General features: G+C 37.2%; 1 protein-coding gene across 2 annotated transcripts in view; it reads right to left on the reverse strand.

The window, feature by feature from the left end:
- Window positions 1-18,801, reverse strand: part of csrnp3 (cysteine-serine-rich nuclear protein 3) — a 38,347-nt gene that overhangs the window by 6,906 nt on the left and 12,640 nt on the right. The window contains exons 1-3 of one of the 2 annotated variants that reach the window (XM_056755200.1): window positions 11,039-11,345; window positions 5,031-5,242; window positions 277-533 (exon numbers count right to left, since the gene is read on the reverse strand). In XM_056755200.1, coding sequence (XP_056611178.1) covers window positions 277-533; window positions 5,031-5,229 — 456 coding nt within the window. In that variant the 5' untranslated portion in view covers window positions 5,230-5,242; window positions 11,039-11,345. Of the gene's footprint in view, window positions 1-276; window positions 534-5,030; window positions 5,243-11,038; window positions 11,346-18,801 lie in introns of those variants that run through there. The other variant, XM_056755199.1, reaches the window with a different exon arrangement.

Genomic DNA, 18,801 nt, shown 5'->3' on the forward strand with positions numbered 1-18,801 from the left:
GTTTAATGGTTAACAGCTGATGGTCTATAATGGTGTTTGTAATGGAAACCATTAACATTTGTTTATTCTTTCATTTTCAGCAGGGAATGAGTTGTGTATAGGTTCTCCTAAAACATTCAGGTGAGTCATGAAAGCATTTGGATTTCTGTGTGAAACTATTCCTTTCAAACCAGTGAAATGTATCTTTCACGACTAGGAACCCAATGTGTAGGATATAATATATCCATACCCACAAATGTATCCGTGACAGTTGGAGAATGTAAACTGTTTTCGTACCCGCAGTCGTATAGAGTTGAGTTTCTCTTCTTTCAAGTGGTCTCGGAGCATGTCCCTGTGAATTCTCTCCTGCTCCATGGCAAACTCTCCCAGCGTGTACTGTCTGACACAGTTGTGTCTACTCGACATGCCCAGCGTACTGCCACCCTGACTGGGCACGCTGGTGAAGCCCTGCCGCCGGCTGAAATAATACACCGTCACTTTCTCGAAGCGCACCCTGCGCGTCCTCATGCGCTTCTCTTGCTTCAGGATGGACACTGAAACATTCAATCAAAGGCAAATAGAATTACGCGTCGGTTATTGAATTTGAAAGACGTTGATGTGTTTTTCCCGTTACTGTGCATTACATCTGTGATTTTTTGGACTAGTAAATAGGGATGGGTGATGCAGCCTATCATTTGTTTCCTATCATATTGTATGGTATTACATGTACATCACATTTACATTTACATTTAGGCATTTGGCAGACACTTTTATCCAAAGCGACTTACATTGCTTTATCCTATACATTTAAAGAAGGTATTTTTTACATTTACATAGGTACATTTACTTGGGTATCACATGCATTGCAAATTAATTTTGCAAGAATTTTTATCGATTTACAGCTTGGACTCAAAAATTACTTTGCATCATCAGTCAAAAATGTTTCAAATATTTTTGTATTTCAAGTATTTATGTGAATGCAAATATATAATTAAATTTATAAATAAAGATATAAATATTCTTCTTCAGTTACGCTCCAAGTACAACTATGCAACATAAATACAAAAAATTCATTACATCTCTACTAATTTTGCTTAAAAAAATCACAATATTTTATACACGTATTGTAAACAAATTATTTAACTTATGGTTTTATCAATGTTTATTATATTACAATTATTAACTTATATAGCAGAATTTCAGTTTTGCATTGTAGCTGCGAAACAGCTGCGGTACAGCAAAGCAGATGTATAGAAAAACATACAGAAAACACTGAAACGAATAAATGGTAGAGACAAGAAAACTAAAGTAATACAAATTATAATAAAGAGAAAACATTTGAAATACGTTTTATTATACCATAGTCTGTATGAAAACTTGATTCTGATTGGCCAGAAGGTGTGCATGAAAACAGTGTAATGCACAGGTAGGTCCAGTCAGTTTGATCAACGTTTTAACTAACGAAAATCATTTTTACTTGTCTTGTAAAAACACACTGTAAACATTTATAACAGCTTTAACTTGGGAAATGACTATGGTATTAGCGGTATAAACCACATCTAGCCGTGCATTAAAGGATTTTAATGCACTTAGCGGAGGCATTAAAACCCTTAAAGGTAAAGTTTGTAACAATTTTGCAGAAAAATATCCAAAAATGACTATGCCATATATTTTTTTTCAATTGAGTACTTACAATATCTCAAATGTTTCCAACTACCTGTACATCGTGAGAAAAACGCTATTTCAAACAGTGACACGTGTCTTGCAGTCGCCTGTCAATGGCGTCATATCCACGTTACCCTTTGTTACCGCCTTTACTGACATGGACACATTATTAACATGATTTCTCGTTCCCGTCGGATTGATGGCCATCAGCTGGGGTTGAAGACAACAGATCCCATCATTCCACGCTCCTTCACAGCGTCATCAAGCTACTATTGTTGTACTATTGTCTAGTGGCATATTTTACAAACTGTGGCTTTAAATGCACGGCTAGCTGTAAATTATCCCTTACTTTAGGATACTTTCATAATACTTGTAGCGCTACATCACACCATCTTATCTCATGTCTGCCTCTAGTGCCTCATATGTGGCGAGCGGTATGCCCGTGTCCCCCAGTGTAAAATCATTCAAAAGGGGGATGGTAAATATATTCTGTATAAATATCCCCCGTTATTGTCTTCACGAGAGCGGAGTTTCCCCGTTACTCTCTCACAGCTCTCTTCATGTCTGACACAAACAGAACAAATAAGAACCATCTGCTGCTGCCGGTCCCCCGCCCAGAACCGCCAACGCAATACATCACACACACACAAAACTCTGACTGACTTTACAGCAGAGGGCTTTTCTTTTTTTAAACAGGGCAAAAATACGAGCCAAACTTTTATAGCGATTGTGTACGACGTAGCAAAACTTCTATGAAATAAACTCTTTGAATAAATTTCTATAATAAACTAAAATGATAAGCAATATTTGATGGGGATGGAATTCTTGTTTATTGTGATTTGGGGGTGGATCCAGTGTAAAACAACTGGAATATATATTAAATCTTAAAACAATAATTGTTCAATGATGTTGAAATTAAAATACCTTTACGGTCAAAATATGCCTTTGTAAGTATATACCATCTTATTTGTTTGCATCTAGTCGACAATTTGGAAGCGCAATTTACAACAATTTACAAAATTGAGGTGGAACACCTAATTCGATTCTGGATTCGATTCCAATTCCTGGTTTGGGAATCAAAAGAATCTGTTCCAAGAATCAATTCATAGCTGCTGTTTTCGATTCCTGCTAAATTCCCTGTTTTACTGCAGTTTTTTATTTATTATTAAAAAAATACACATTTTTAATGCAATACAATTTTCTAAGCTGTCACTCTTTACAGTTATTAATTGTTTATAGTTTTTATGACAAAAACTTAACCAAATATGTCGATCTAGTCCTCCAATTTATCATTAATAATATCAGTAATAATCTAATTTACTAGCTTCAAATGACTATTTTTAAAGTTATTTAGCAGTGTTTACACAAAAATACTTTAGGATAATAAGATAGACAGATTGATAATCAGTAAATTGTATTAAAAATATGTAAGAATACTGTGCATATTAATATTACTGTTAAATGCAACTAGTGCAGACATGTGTTGAAAATGTAAAATATTTGATGTCATCCATCATTTTTTTCTAAAGTCTGAAAAACTACCGGTAAAGTGATTTAGTTGACTGATGACATCAGCAAAGGGGCGGGGCTTGTGCTTATGGAGGCTCTCAAAGTGGAGTCGCTTCCTTTATTGGAATTGATTCCAACCTTTGGAATCGACTCTCAAGGAATTCCCAGCCCTATCCTGTGGGTCGTCCTCACACATCTGGTCCACATAAACTTCTAATTACTCTTAAATGAGGAAATCAAAGTAGACAAGCCCCACAAAACCATGGAAGCACAGAGGGGTGAACTGTGATTTATTAAAAGAGATTTACTGAAGAGAAGCGAAAATGATTGACACGGAAGATAAAACTCTTCTCCAGCTCACCTCATTTATTGAGCTTTAATCATTTAGCATTGATTTTAAAAGCTGTAACACTCCTCATGGCTTATGTTTTATGATAACAAATATTATTTTACTAGGGTAATTATTGTTTTAAAGACCTCATGAAATGGCTCGGCGAGCACAGCTTCTTTCTGTCCTGTGTTGACATGTTTTTATTAAAACAGGACGTCGGGGTGCAACATTCTGCAGCACATTTTTCTTTTCTTTTTTGAGTGGAAACCTGTAGTTCTGGGTTTAAAGTACCAGACCTGCTCATTTACAGTGGTAATGATGACGGATGCTTGTCAGGTGAAGCGCTCTTCAATATTCTCCATCTTATTGTGGAGTCAAATGCCGGGAAACAAAAAACTGAAACGCTTCAGCTTCTTAATGATGAGAGGCATCAGCCCAGATGTTTCACGTTTATTGTGATGATTAATATTTTCTCAAGCGCCCTTTAGACAGCGCGCCGAAGATCAATACCAAATCGGCGTGATGAATTTTCCTTTCAAAGGGCCGTTTCTATTTTCTCCTCCCAAGTTTGAAGTAGCGTCTCCCCTGGGGACATTCTCCGGGAAATTGTATTTCCCATCTTCTCATTTACCCACAATTCAGAGCTCGTTCCAGGTTTAATGCAAGTTAATCTAGCAGTTTAAGATTTACAGCATAAACTAATTTCAGAAAGTTGATAAAAATGCAAAATCACGGTTATGTTTATGAGCATTCAATCGAGGTTTAGCAGCAGTGTTTTTGAGTGTTTAAAAGCTAGTAGGATTTACTTAATCTTTTGTGTTCATTTGCAAAAGATTTTAAGTTGACAGAAAAAAACTTAAGTAAATCCTAGTCTTTTTTCAATGTGCATCTCATATTTTTTTAGCACTTAAATTCAAATATGAAGTAAAACTGTTTATTTGAGCTTTTAAGTGTCTAAATATTCTTTGTTAAGGTGGGAATATATCTTGGTTTTGTGGAGTCTGATCCATGTAAACAATTCCTTTTCTGGTTTCTATATCATGTTAAAGCTTTACCAGTATTGAAAAGGTTTGAATTAAACGTTACGCAAACATCAATGAATAAATAATAGCAGTCTCTACATTACAACTCTATATTTAATCTGAATCAATGACGTTAGGTTTAGGGGCGGGGTCAAAAATGTATTTGTTGATTCAATGTAAAAAAAAAAGTCTACCTTAAAATTTTGAGTAAATTCAATATAAAAATATCACGTGAGTTATCACGTGAATTTGATGCAAAATTGTTTGTTAACTAATATTTTTAAGTTGAATTAACAAAAAAGTAAAAAAAAAATGTACACCTTTTTTTGTTCTAGTAATCATAATTTTTTTAAACGACCTGCAACGTAAGAATTCAAAGAAATCAACCACCTCGTAAAAAAGTTACGATTCCCGTGAGATCAGGTCGGATGTGTTTTTGTTTAGGGGGTTATAATGAATTGGCGTCAAGATGCTCCTTAAACTGGTACAAAACTCTTTTATGATATATGTTGTGATTTTCTCACCAGTGCGCTGTAGTGTGTGCGATGATGATGAAGAAGATGCTGGTGAGGAATGGTTGAAGTGTGAAGCCGACGGGTTGACGCTGTCGCTGCTGTCTCCGCTCTCGGTGCTGGAGATCTCCTCTTCCTCAGATTCTCTCACAGATGAACAGGGAGAGGCCCCCTCCACCTCCTCAAACTTCCTCTTCAGAATTCCACTCATGTCTGCCGGGAGGCTGAGAGAGAGAGGGAGAGAGAGAGAGAGAGGTTAAGCAGTAGGTATGCAAAAATAAAAAGTGAAAGCAAATTAAGACCACTTTCATTTTCTTCATGAAGAAATACATTTTTAACGAAACTTTCCGGATATATACTGACCGTGAGCTTTGAGGTTGAGTACAACTTACTATTTAAAATGATATCAATTGTTTGATTCCCAAGTTCACGAGGTTCTCTGACAGGCTGTGTGGTTCCGTTCTCTGTTCCAACCTTGCACATTTTTTGATAGGCCAGAAAATGCTTCTTTTGTGGCATCAATGTGAAGAGTCCTTATTAGGACAGTTAAGGAGTGAACACTACTCATAATTCACATATGAAATCCACCAAAAGAAAATGTCTACTGTTACAAAGCATTGTAAATATCTCAATGACTTCATCGTTGCTTTATAGTTCATTCATTTATGTTTCATGCTCACGTGAATGTTGTGATTCATCTCTAAACTGTTGGGTTTGATTTACGGCTTCGAACTTGTTAGTGAAGAATATTCCCTCAAGAGAAAAGACATCATAAAAATACTTTCAAGGCCACTTTAAAGCACAACCTCCTCTCATTCTCCCCTTTTGTTCTTTGCTCTCCTTTGCTCTCCTATTTAGTTCTCTTCTCTCTCTCTGCTCTTCTCTTTGCCATTTCCCACAGTCATTGATCACTATAAGCCACACAGGACCGCAGATGGAAGCAGGGAAAAAACGGCTAATTGAATTCCACCTCAACCTTCCAGGAAGTTCATTTCGTCTGCTTTTGATTGAGAGGCTTCAGGAAAGAAAACACGCTGGAAACATGAAATGAATTTTTAGAGCTTTTCTCTCCCATCGTAAAATAACTGGATTGCCTTCAAGAATGTATTCATCATAGCACAAGGACACAACATGAACCTTAAAGTCTAATTTCATTTTGACTTTCTACTCAGAGGCCACCTGAAAAAGACCCATCTATCTGTCTGACATCTGCCTGTCTGTCTCTCCGTCTGTCTGGCAACGTTAGCCACCAGAGAACTCTTTAATAGCAACCAGGGGCCGGATTCACGAAAATATTCTTAAGACGAAGTATAAGAACTTTCGTAAAATAAATTATAGGAAGTTCGTAAGAATGTTTGTAAGTACAATTCTCAAACATTTCTTAAAACATTCTCAGATATTTTCTTAAGACCATCTTCATTTTTGTCTTAAGAATAAAATAATATGATTTAACTCGCTTGCTCATGTGGAAACTGTACTGTATATGTTTATCTATGCATTAAACGTAATGTGTGTAACAAGCACATCGCATTCTTATGTAACCTATATATATTAGCATGTGATGTGTTAAACGGCATTTACCATCACATGTTAGCTAATATGTTGGCAAGCGTTTAAAAAATATACTTACTATAATATTAATTTAAAAAAAACTTTTGTATGTTACTACGGCTACTTGTGACCCTCTCCGTTTCGAGTCACTTTGTCCCAGAATAATGTAAAAGCACTATAATAATGAAAACTAAAGGGAGCTAGACCTTATTATATCATATTAAATATTCCTTAATGGGAAGTAAACATCAAAATTTTGATCCTGGCTCAATACAAAACATGTCACATGTGTAACAACCCAATACACGTATTAAACATGTTACTTTTTGAGATTTAAAGACAACCGTGAGGCTGTTTTCTTTTAAAATTATATTCACGACAGCTTTTGTTTCAAGAATTTGGATTCTTCTTAATTTTTTTCTAAGATCAATCTTGAGAAAAATTTAAGAACGATCTTAATAAGTTTTTTCGGGAATATATTACATTCCTAACTTTTTTCTTAAATGAGAATTTAAGAGAAAACATGGCAGTTAAGAATAATTTTCTTCTTAGGATTGTTTTGTGAATCTGGCCCCAGGGGGTAAGAACATAGTAAGAAAGAAAAACAACAGATGATATCTCTTATCTCAATTGTGTCTCCAAGACATCAATGAGATTAAATAGAGCAAATTTAAACTTTTTTCATATATTTCTCCTGAGAAAAAGTGTCAGAAATCTCAGTAATGTGTAGGTCATCAGAGTTTCAGAAGAGATGTCAACAATGTGTCAAATTGAGCTCAGATTTATCAAGTCTCCGATCAAAAGATAATTGCACGATAAATTATCGGCCACATCGGTATCGGCCGATAACATTGAAAATGGCCATTTATCGGCCGATACCGATATGGCCGATAATTTATCGTGCCATCTTCTTTTGATTGCAGACTAGATAAATCTGAGCTCAATTTGACATTAAAATCTTGGCCGATACAGTATATCATAGCCGATAAATTGTGAATAATTTCCTCTAGTTGAACCACTTCATCTACATCCTGCTCACAATTAAACGTTATAACAGAAAAGGTTAAAAGAAGATTTAAAGAATCTTTAATTAGTGTGCGGTAGGCTCTATACATGATTTTCAGGAGAAAAAAATAATGTTCAGTCTCAGAAAATGTTATATTATTTAGATATGGAATATCGGTCGATATATCGGCTATCGGCTACCAATGTTCAAGAATAATCGGTTATCGGCCAAAATTTACAAATCTGTGCACCCCTAAGATCTCAATATGAGACCAAAACAAATTCACCCAACTCCACATTATTTTACTTTCACAATCTACATTCATTTACACCTCCACACTCTTCATGTGTTTGACACTCTCATTTGTGTCCGTTTTTAATTCTTCGATTTTAGGTGAAACATCAGAGACTAAATCCGTATTTAAATAAAACACAATCAAGAACTCAAATCGCCCGAGCAACAAAAGAGAAACGTCTGAGCAAAATCGAACTTGTTCATAACTGCTGTGAAATGTAGTTTTCGGAAGTTGCAGAATCTTTCAGGCTGTTTTCATTGGACAGATTCACACACGGATTTCACTGTACATTCTGACAGTATCTTTCTCCCTCATCTCCTGATTATTTCTCTAGCTAAAGAACACACACGCACATGCACACAACGCTGTCTGGAAGACTCATTACTGAATGACAGAACGACACAATGCATCATTCGTGAGAGTTGCCGAGCTACCGGCTGATGGCAGAAGACCGAGCAGTGAGGATGGTGAAGTGAGGCACGAGAAATCTCGGCTCCAGGCTCCACGGGACTCAACAGAGGCCTCTCATTGCTCTCTGTGTGTTTTTGGCGGTTGGATAAAGTCCAAACCACGGTATTGCTGTGGAATGTCTCTCTCTCTCTCTCTTGGACACTCGCTCATTCTCTCTCTCTCTGTAGGACACAACACAACTCTATTCTCTACAGACTAACTGAGCACCTCCCCAAACCAGTTGGAGCAACAGAGCCCATGAAACACTGACTTTATTCTGCAGTATGTTTCTCTAAGGTAATATTTACACTTGGTGACCTCATGCATTTTTGAGCGCATTGGAAAGACAGAGTGTAAACGGCTCCCAAGACGCATTTGAGATAAGCCTTCGATCAGATCCACCAACTGAACCGTAAATTCATCTGGTTGCATGTATTTACCATTTATTTGTCAAATCTATTTCACACGTAAATAAAATGTGCACTTTCTAGGGCTGTCAAACGATTAATCGCGATTAATCACATCCAAAATAAAAGTTTCTGTACTGTGCATATTACATTTGTTTGCCTTTCTTTGCTTTTCTAAATCATAGCAAAAGTGTTTGTTAAACGCATAAACGGATGACTTTGAGCGATGCATTGAGATGAATGAAAATGATAACGGAAAGCTTTCTTCAAGACCTTGATTTTCTCCAAATGTTAAAGGACTGAATTGAGAGACATCATTCCTGAAAGGCCGAACATTCAGGAAAGCCCCGGGTCCATCAGATACCCGCCGTTTCCCGCAGCGGTCCTGCGAGACACAGGAGATGCGAATAATTGAAAATAGCTTCTCCAGTTTCGGGGACACAATGTAAGTCAATTTTCACGTAATCATCATAATTAGTTCCCCTTGTTGAAAATCCATTCGCGTTTTTCTTCCTCAGCGGATGCCGAGCCCGAAGCGGTTGCCATGGAGACGTTAATATGCTTGCACAAATAGCACATTTCTCATTTGAGGGTGATTTCACGTTTCGGTTTGTGGGGCATCTAGCGCACGCTTCTCAAAGATCCAAAAATGAAATCACGCGACAGTGCTTCTGTAATCACAGGGTGTCCGTTGGAAGATCATTTTTCTGCTTCGTACTTTTAATCACTTTGCATGAAACAGAACGAACCAATTACATGACGCATTGACGAAAACAACAACCTGATTGGCCTTTAATTTTTTTGTCTTAATATAGGTTCCAGCTTCGAAACGGTCAGCTTTCCTGCGAATTTCGAAGTGGTCTGCTTCGATACCACAGCGTGAAATACAACTTTTTCCATTTCTTGACAGAATGAATTGGCATGACATCTTAGACTACCTCAAGGTAACAGGAGCTGAGAGCTTCTCTCCTCTCACAGTTATTTCTCTCTCTCCCTCTCTCTCTCCCTCTCTCTCTCTCTCTCACCCCCTTTGTGTTCTAGCTGCTGTAGTTTTCCACAGCACACTTGCAGCTCGTTACAAGCGAAAATCCTGCAGCACAAACCGGCAGAGACAAAAACAGCCACTCCCCGAGCTGTGTGCATTACAGACAAAAAAAACACAAACGTACTTCACCGCTGCCAATGACATCCTGCAACCATTAACGCTTCCTTTAGTAGCCGCCGCCGCGTGAGATGATGTTCCTGTAGACCTCTAGTAACGGTCCCTAAGGAAAATGAACTATAGGGTTTTTTGCCAGTTGGATTGCCATATGCATTTTCACACATGAAACAATACTGTAGAATACTATAGTACACTGTACTAAAATTGTGTTTATGAACATTACTAAAGTAAATATTAAAGTATACTAGGGTATTACTACAGCTCATCAATTGGCATATTCTGCAGTATTTCACGTATATCTGCAATATAGTTAAGTATTACTTAAGTGTAGTACAATCTACTATAGTAAATAGTGCCGAATACCATAGTATTTCCTGTGGGTTACCACACTTCTGTGGTTATGATGCTTTACTGTATTCGATTATTATTATACATTTTTTGAAAAAGTACTGTGCTGTACTATATTTACCATAGTAAACTCTTGGATACCGTACTGTTTTTGAACCATACTTTAGTTAATGTATACTATCAATTTACTATACGGAATACTGCAGAATACTATAGTATACTACAATTTAGTACAGTTCACTACGGTACATACTACGGTATTTTTTTACATGCGGGAAAAGATAAAGATTCTCACAATCAGTAACAAGTTCAGAAATAGATTCATATTAAGTACACATAAAGACTCAAAACAGCCGAAAAAACCCTGATATCATAAAACAGACAGTTGAGTACTAATGATGAGCCACATTTATAGCTGCTGATATACGCACGTCTGTGTCTGTACATTTCTTGTTGCTCAGCAACCGTGAAGACCTTAAAGTTAGCTTTGAGCCTTAAATACAAGTTTCCTTGACTTGTTTAAGACGTGTCCCCTTTGTGTTTTCACATTAATCCATCTATAGGATAAGTCCTGCCCACTGACAATCATGCAGATATGCAGCAGTATGAATTTTACAGCAAAATGTCCACCAGTAACACGTTCCTGCCGTCTCCCCGCTGCCGTATAACCTAAAGCAACCTCAGACCTCGGCTTCTCTCAGATTTCCCATCACTCCTCACATGATGTGGTCAGGCATGACACATCTATTCAAAACATAAACACGGGGCACGAGATATGACTTCACTCCTGAATGCACCAACCTCTGTCCGCCGCTCTGTAACTCCTCCCCCTCGCTTCTCCAATTCTCTCGGAGAGATGTGAACGAGACGATTCAATGTCAGATGAGAACCGGTGAATGAGGGCCCACCATTTCGCTCTCGCCACCCCGTGACTCGAGACCCCCAGAGCCCAAGAGAAGGGGAGAAACAGAAAGCAGCAGATAGAGAGAGAGAGGTGACCGGGGCGAGAGAGACGTCTCAGTCCGCTCTGTGGTTTCATATGCTTCAATATAAAAAGACCAAAGTCTCTCTCTCTCATTCTCTGTAGCCACACAAAGACTCATTAGATGCAGCCGGCGAGGGCTGTAGACTGAGAACAACGACGCCTGCCTGAGAGATCACATGGGTGGGATGTCTGAGAGAGAGAGAGAGCGAGAGAGAGAGAGCGAGAGAGAGAGAGAGAGAGAGAGACAGAGAGGCAGCTTTGCTTGTGTTCTTGCAGTCTGCAGATATTTTTACATCATGAGAGAGAGAGAGAGAGAGAGAGAGAGAGAGAGTAAAAACAGTGCAAGGAGAGGCAGTCAATACCCAGCGCAGCACGACACACTGTAGAGGTGAATGAGGGCAGGAAAAATGAGCCAAAAATACAAATACAAACAGTGAAACTCTCACACTTCTGCTCTGTGGGATTTGTGGTAATGAACTTGTACATGTGCTTCACAAATACACATTTCAAGTCAGCATGGAGTCAGAAATCTTTTTACTTACTGCTCTTAGGAAAAATGTACCATGGTTTATTAACAGTAAATGTGAAGTATCATGTTGTTCAGTATACTGATAACCCTTTTAATAACCAGAGGTTTTCTACACATATCATTGTTCAACTAATGTTTAATTTGTGGTTACTATGGTTAAAATATACTGTAAAAAAAATTAAATACGGTTTGTGATCAAACATTTATTGTAGCTATTAAGACAGCCTTTATGAATAATAACCCTACTGTAACCCTTATTTTTTGCTTTTGTAGTATTTTATTTTATTTAATTTTTCATTTCATTTCCTTTATTTTTATTATTATTATTTTATCATCTTATCTTATCTTATCTTATCATCTTATATTATATTATTTTATCTTATCTTATCATCTTATCTTATCTTATCTTATTATTTTATTATATTACTGTAACTCTTATTTTTTGCTTTTGTAGTATTTTAATTTATTTTTCATTTCATGTTTTATCTTATCTTACCTTATCTTACCTTATCTTATCTTATCTTATCTTATCTTATCTTATCTTATCTTATCTTATCTTATCTTATCATTTTATTATCTTCTCATCTCATCTTATCTCATATCATATCATATCATATCATATCATATCATATCATATCATTTTATTTTATTTTATTTTATTTTATTTTATTTTATTTTATTTTATTTTATTTTATTTGTGTAACTCTTATTTTTTTAGCTTTTGTAGTATTTAATTCATTATTATAATTGATTATAGTCTCATTTCATTTCATTTCATTTTACTGCCTTCAGTTCAACTACATTGACTTTACTGGTAATTTCAACTTTTTAAAACAATTTCTCTAAATCTAAAATCTAAATTGATGATAAAACATATTTTGATCAGTTACAGATGAATGAAGCTTAAACAACTCGTGGAGCCAATCGGATTGTACTTTTAATAAAATTAGAGGCAGATACAATATTCAGCACCCACCTGTTTACAATGATCTCACCACAACAACCATAATTGACCATGGTAATTGTAGTAAAACTGTGGTTATACAAATTGTTATCAATCCACAAAAACAAACATGATCACTACACTTTTACTATAGTAAAAACCACGGTTATGTGTCAGTACAGTCATACAGCTGTGGGTGAGCGAGGCATCCAGACTTACTGTAATTAAGTGAAATGTGCCCTTATTAGACTGTCCCGAGTCTTAACTAAAGTCCATACAGCAATTAAACGTGTGGCGAGCTGTATGTGTCTGTGTCAATATAAATCCAGCTGTAATTCTTCACTTTCAGCCTCTCTAATTCCTGCTAATTAAAGTGTATTTCCACTCGCTTTAAAACAAGCACAGAACCATTACAGTGCGAGAAGCGTACAGATAAACAAATCCTTCAAATAAAAATGTTGAGTATTCATTATAAAGAACTTAATCCCGTCTAGAACAGATTTCATATAGAGCGTTTCTGCTATCGTTTTAAGCACGTATGAGATTTTGAGGAAAAAGCTTGTGCGTGTGTCTCGGATTTAATAAAGGTTCAGACTTCAGACTGTGTTTTTGGCTGCAAATGGATTTACTCCGGACTGGAGTTCTTTGAAAAGAGGGACGTTTGATGAGAATGGTTTCGTATTGAAATGACGCATCTTTGCTGTGGATCGTGATGCTTAACAGTACACCGGTGGCCTTGTGTAAAACATTCTTATCCTGACTGTAATCTCTGGCCTTATGGTCCTGTGAGCCATTAGAGATCAGCATGGCTCGCTTCTCGATTTCACCGGAAAAATTGAATTATTCCTTCTAGTTTCCACTCCGTCTTCCTATTGTATAACCGTCATATCTAATTTGCATTGCCTCTCTTCATACCAGGAGCTCTATTACGTAAAGATGCAAAGCATATGTCTGTCCAAGCGGCTTTCCTACACATCGCAGGCTCGGTTCCAAAAGCTAGTGAGCTGTCTACGTAGGCTGCATTTTTAAAGCATCATAGGCGCATTTCCTGAAGAATGTTACGAGATGTAGGCAGGCATTCGATTCTGACTTGCCGGATTTTTGCAATGCTTTAACCGAAAAGGCAATCCCATAATGTTGGTTTTAAATGCAATTTTTTATGTCATATTTTTATGTTATATATTTAACGCTTGATAAAATATCACTTTGTATATAAGTCAGTTTTCCTAATGCATGATGGTTATGACGCTGTCTATGCCGGTTGATATCGTCAGATTGGTGTGGTGTGAATATTGGTGGTGCAGAGGATTTTCAGGCCACAGTTTATTTAAGCCATATGCAAATATGTAGTCTGTTTCCGAATGAGATGATTGGCTGTGACGGCGGCTGTGGAAATTAATCGAAAACCGGAGCCAAAAGAAAGTCATTATTTCTGCCGGCTGAGGAGTTTAATAGTGCTTCGTAATAAATGGATAGCGTTTAACACTCGCCGGCGTTGCCGATAAAGAACAATAAACAAAGTCCTGAATGACCGAGTTAAAAAAAACATCTGTCATTCTCACACAACTGTTAATTCAGAGACTGAAGCCCAGAGTAAAGCTCTAGCGATTGAGGTTTGTGCACATTACAGATCATTTCATTGTTTGGTTCTGTTTGAAATCAAGAACAAAACCGACAGAGACGGCTGTCGAGGACACTTTAAACAACCATCTCAACACAACGACCGACAGAAAGATAGAAGTGGAGCTCCTTCAATGCATGATTTTTAAATCTCATTCTCAAACCTGGATTTATGTAAATGTTCTTTTTTAGGATGATCAGATTTGTTGACTCTCAGGTCATATGCTAACTGGTTGTCGGAGGACGATCTCATGCGAGTCACACCCGAAGTCAGACACAGAAGATGAGAATTTGACTTAAGTTAAGATCTTTGGTGGTCACCTATTTACTTTCGTACACATTCCCCATTTTAATTCTATTAATTCATATGCATTTGCCTTTACCTTCAGCATCCACAGAACGGTTCTGTTGCACAAAAGGTTTTGTAGAAGAAAATGAAAATGTTTTTTAAAAACCTTAGACTAAAACATTCTTAAGGGAACAAAATCTGGTTTTCTTTGGCCTAACTGTGAAGAACCAAGGAGGTGTTTAAGGGTGTATGTGATTCATACAGTAAGTACATTTTGTACCAAAAATACAATTTTGTCAAGGTTTGACTTGCATTATTTCTTTAATCATATGCTGATCAACCCTTCAATTATTACTATCATTTGAGAAAAATGTCAATTTGAAAGTGTTTTTCAGAGAATATCATAAATACATTTTTGGTAACACTTTCCTTGAACTATTTATGTATAATGCATTATAAAAGTAGTTTTAAAGAGTTATAATGCACCTTTTAATGCATTGTCATATCTTGTAAATAAGTGGTAGTACAGTTAATACATTATAACATTTAGCAATCTATTGTTACACTACACAACTACAACTACTTTACAACTACATATCATGCATTACAACACACATTATGAATAATTATAATTCATTTTAACTTTTATTAACTCTTTATAATGCATTATACATACATGCTTCAAGGAAAGTATTACCAATTTTTTTCTTTCCCTATCTGCAAATTTCCTTATTTCAGTCGTTAGTCTCACTGAATTTTGACATTTTTCATGAACACAAGACAGACAAATAGATAAACGCCATTTGCCTTGGTTTGTCCTTCCAAAACCTTTATGATATCATTATGCTTACCACATTTATAATGCTGTTTTATTTTTTAGGAGTTTTATTGAAGTGAGTGACTGTCTGAACAGCTTAGTAACGGAATGGAACTACATGACGGAAGGTAAATAATGACAGAGACTTTTCTCCTGATGATTACGTTGACAAACGGCATGTCGCAGTGATTTGTCGTTTTTGCAGCGAGACATTGAGGGGTGTTTTGTGCAGAGACGCAGGGGTCACACAGTGCATGACAGAGCCAGTGTGACTCGCTTCTCAAACTCACTGTGGCCTGCCGAGAGGAAAACCACGGCAACTGCACAGTACGGTGAACAAACAGTCTCTCTGGAGCCACAGAGAGAAAGAGAGAGAGAGAAAAAACACAAGGCTTTTTTCAAAACCTTGGGAACTGCCTATATAGGCACCATTTTAAGACTTCACAGTGGCATTCCCATTTATAACTGTATGATGCAAAGTATAACGCAAATAAATAATTTCAATTAAGATCTCCACTAATATTGACTTTTGATTGCAGAGATGACAAATCTGAGCTGAGTTTATGACATTGTTGAGATCTCACTTACAGTTATTACACAATTGTATCAATTTAATAGAGAGTATGCATTGATGTCATTTTCCCACGTGAATACGCCAGGACACGCCCCTTTGAGGGCCAGTACGTTCCCTTGAGTGGTAAAATGGCTGCTTACAATAGGAGAAACAAAGAAACCGGGACTAAAACCCAAAAATTTAAAGCAGTTGGACTCGCCTGTGATACTTACGACTTAAAAAGGAAATTGTAAGTTTCCTGTAGAGATCCGCGGATCAGGTTAAATACCACCGGAATCCGCACCTTTAATTTTGTTCAGATCTAGATATCACCACACGATCATCACATTATTTCTTTATAATTCTGTTATTTTGTTTTAATGGTGATGTCAGTGGATCATTTGTTTTTAACAGCATCTTCCGTGAAGTAACAGCTAATTTGCGCATCTATGATCAATTATGCGCTGATCAACACTTATATTTATACAACAAAACTTTGGCTTTGCCCAGATTTGCCTAGATTTTTCAGTAAAATACACTTTATAAACTAAACAGGCTTTATTACTCCCTTAAGACTTTAATGGAAATGTCATTGTAACACAGAAACTATAATGTTCAGCCCCAGCAATGACCGGATAAACTTATAAACCTCGGAGCCAAGTACGATGCAGTTGAAGCTGATTTGATTTAATTCTCCTTTTTTAATTTTCTCTGGGATCTGTTTCGTCTCCATTTCTGCTTTGAGAATGGACCCTGCTCCCAACCTTGTGACACACTTTTTTTTTTACTGCAAATGAGTGCCTGTCTGCCTGACGAAAATGCATTTCAAACATGTTCATATTTTAGAGAATGTAGTTAATATTTGCATAATTGATGACTGATCTTATCCACCTGCGACTCACTTTTTTATTACCTTACCCGCCCGACCTGCGGATTACCCGTATTGCCCGCGGTTATGAGCGCAATCCGCGCATCAGTTTCCTTATATTGTAAGCAGCCATTTTGCTGATTGTTTTGCCACTCAAGGGAGCGTGTGTCGGCGTGATCACGTGGAAAGTGACGTCACTTGCATACTATTGTTTCTTAGTTTTGGTATGGGTTAAATTCAGAATAGCAAAGTGTATGTTCGAAGAAACATTTTACATCTAAAAACATCTTATAATACATTGTGCTTTATTAAGGGCGTACTCACATTTTGCCCGGTTGCTCTCATCTTTGCTCGAGCTCGATTGCCCCCCCCTACCCACTCCCCGCTGGCCTGCGCTCACATTGCTCTTTACAATCCACACCTGGGCACGCTATCATCATTAGGATGCGACTGCTTTGAAGAAAACCTAAACACAGCAATCCCTCTCAGCACAACGGAATCCATCGCAATGTTCAATTTGGGGCTTATTAGAGGTGTTTAACTTCATGCATGTGCTGCACAGACCGATCTGCTTAAATGATGTCATACGAGAGCGATACGACAGTAAACGGCTAATTATGCTTTTAAATCACCCTCTCGTACTTCATTATCGTAAAGCCTTTCAATTCACACATTGGATTATGTTTGACAAACCTGGAGTAGTTTTGCTTGGGATGACACACGTCTTCGCATGTAAGTGCGCTGTTTATCAGTTTTTTACGGTGCCAGCTGAATCTCAGGGAAGAATTCAGACAGTCGCATAATTTACGTCATGCTTTCAGTTCTATGCTCCACTCACACTGCATGTGTACCACGCCCGAGCCTTACCGCACCGTGCTCTGGCCCACCTCTTCCAAGCGAGCCAGGGACCACTAAACCAACCATGCCCTCACACTAGTCAAATGAACCGGGCTTTGGGGGTCAAACATGCTCGATCACAGTTCAGATTGCCTAGTGAGCGCACACCCTAAAAGGTTGTTTTAGTTCACTTGCTTCCTTTTAATGCTCTCATAGTCATGTTTAATCTTATAAATCAAACGCCACACAGAGCCAGAAAGATCAAGCTTGACGGCGTCAGGTCTCATCTGCTGTCCCACGGGCAACACCACAGCCTGAATAACGATATACATCTGAGGATGATGTTGTTCTGTCATTCTGTGAGGTCTGCAGTTGAGATACATAAACACTGCCTTCATAAGATCAATGTGAGAGCCATAATACAAACATACAACACAAAAACGGCAAATAAGAGGGATTTGTTTTTAAAGGTCACGAGCCAGTGTTTATAAACCAGAGCTGTGCTGTTATACTCAGATGATACCGTCATTTTAAACGTGGCTTCTCTCTGTGGGGTCTTGTTGTGCAATCACATTTCCATTACAGAGTTTTCAATGTGTTTACAGGCTATAATTTATAATAAACACTGAAACATTGTATTAAAAAAACTAAACCTGAAATGACCTTCGTGAAAAGGAGGTGAAACCTGTCGAGAACAGAGCCAATATTGTGGTCGTATTTCACCTCCAGTGTGAAGAGAAGATTATTAGATTTGCATAATGCAAAATAAATTAAGTTTACTGCTGATAAGACTGTTATGCATTTTATGTCGTGGTCGCAATCTGTTTACCTTGGTTTATACATTACAAACTCTCGTTCAGGATTGTTCATGCCTAGATCTGTTTTTACAGTAGGAAAATATTACTGGATTGTAAAAATAAAAAAGATTATTTGTCTTTTGTAGCTTTTGGTGTTCCTGTGGCTAAGGAGTATTGCATCGTGGGTTCAAATGTCAGGGAACATGAACAAATATATATATTTTTGAAATGCACTGTAAGCTGCTTTGGATAAAAGCGTCTGCCGAATGCATAAATGTTTAGATTAAGGTCTTTTAGCTTAGGTGTCATTCATCTTCATGTTAAAA

Source organism: Triplophysa dalaica, chromosome 8 (assembly GCF_015846415.1).
Source record: "Triplophysa dalaica isolate WHDGS20190420 chromosome 8, ASM1584641v1, whole genome shotgun sequence".
In the NCBI taxonomy this organism is placed as follows: domain Eukaryota; kingdom Metazoa; phylum Chordata; class Actinopteri; order Cypriniformes; family Nemacheilidae; genus Triplophysa; species Triplophysa dalaica.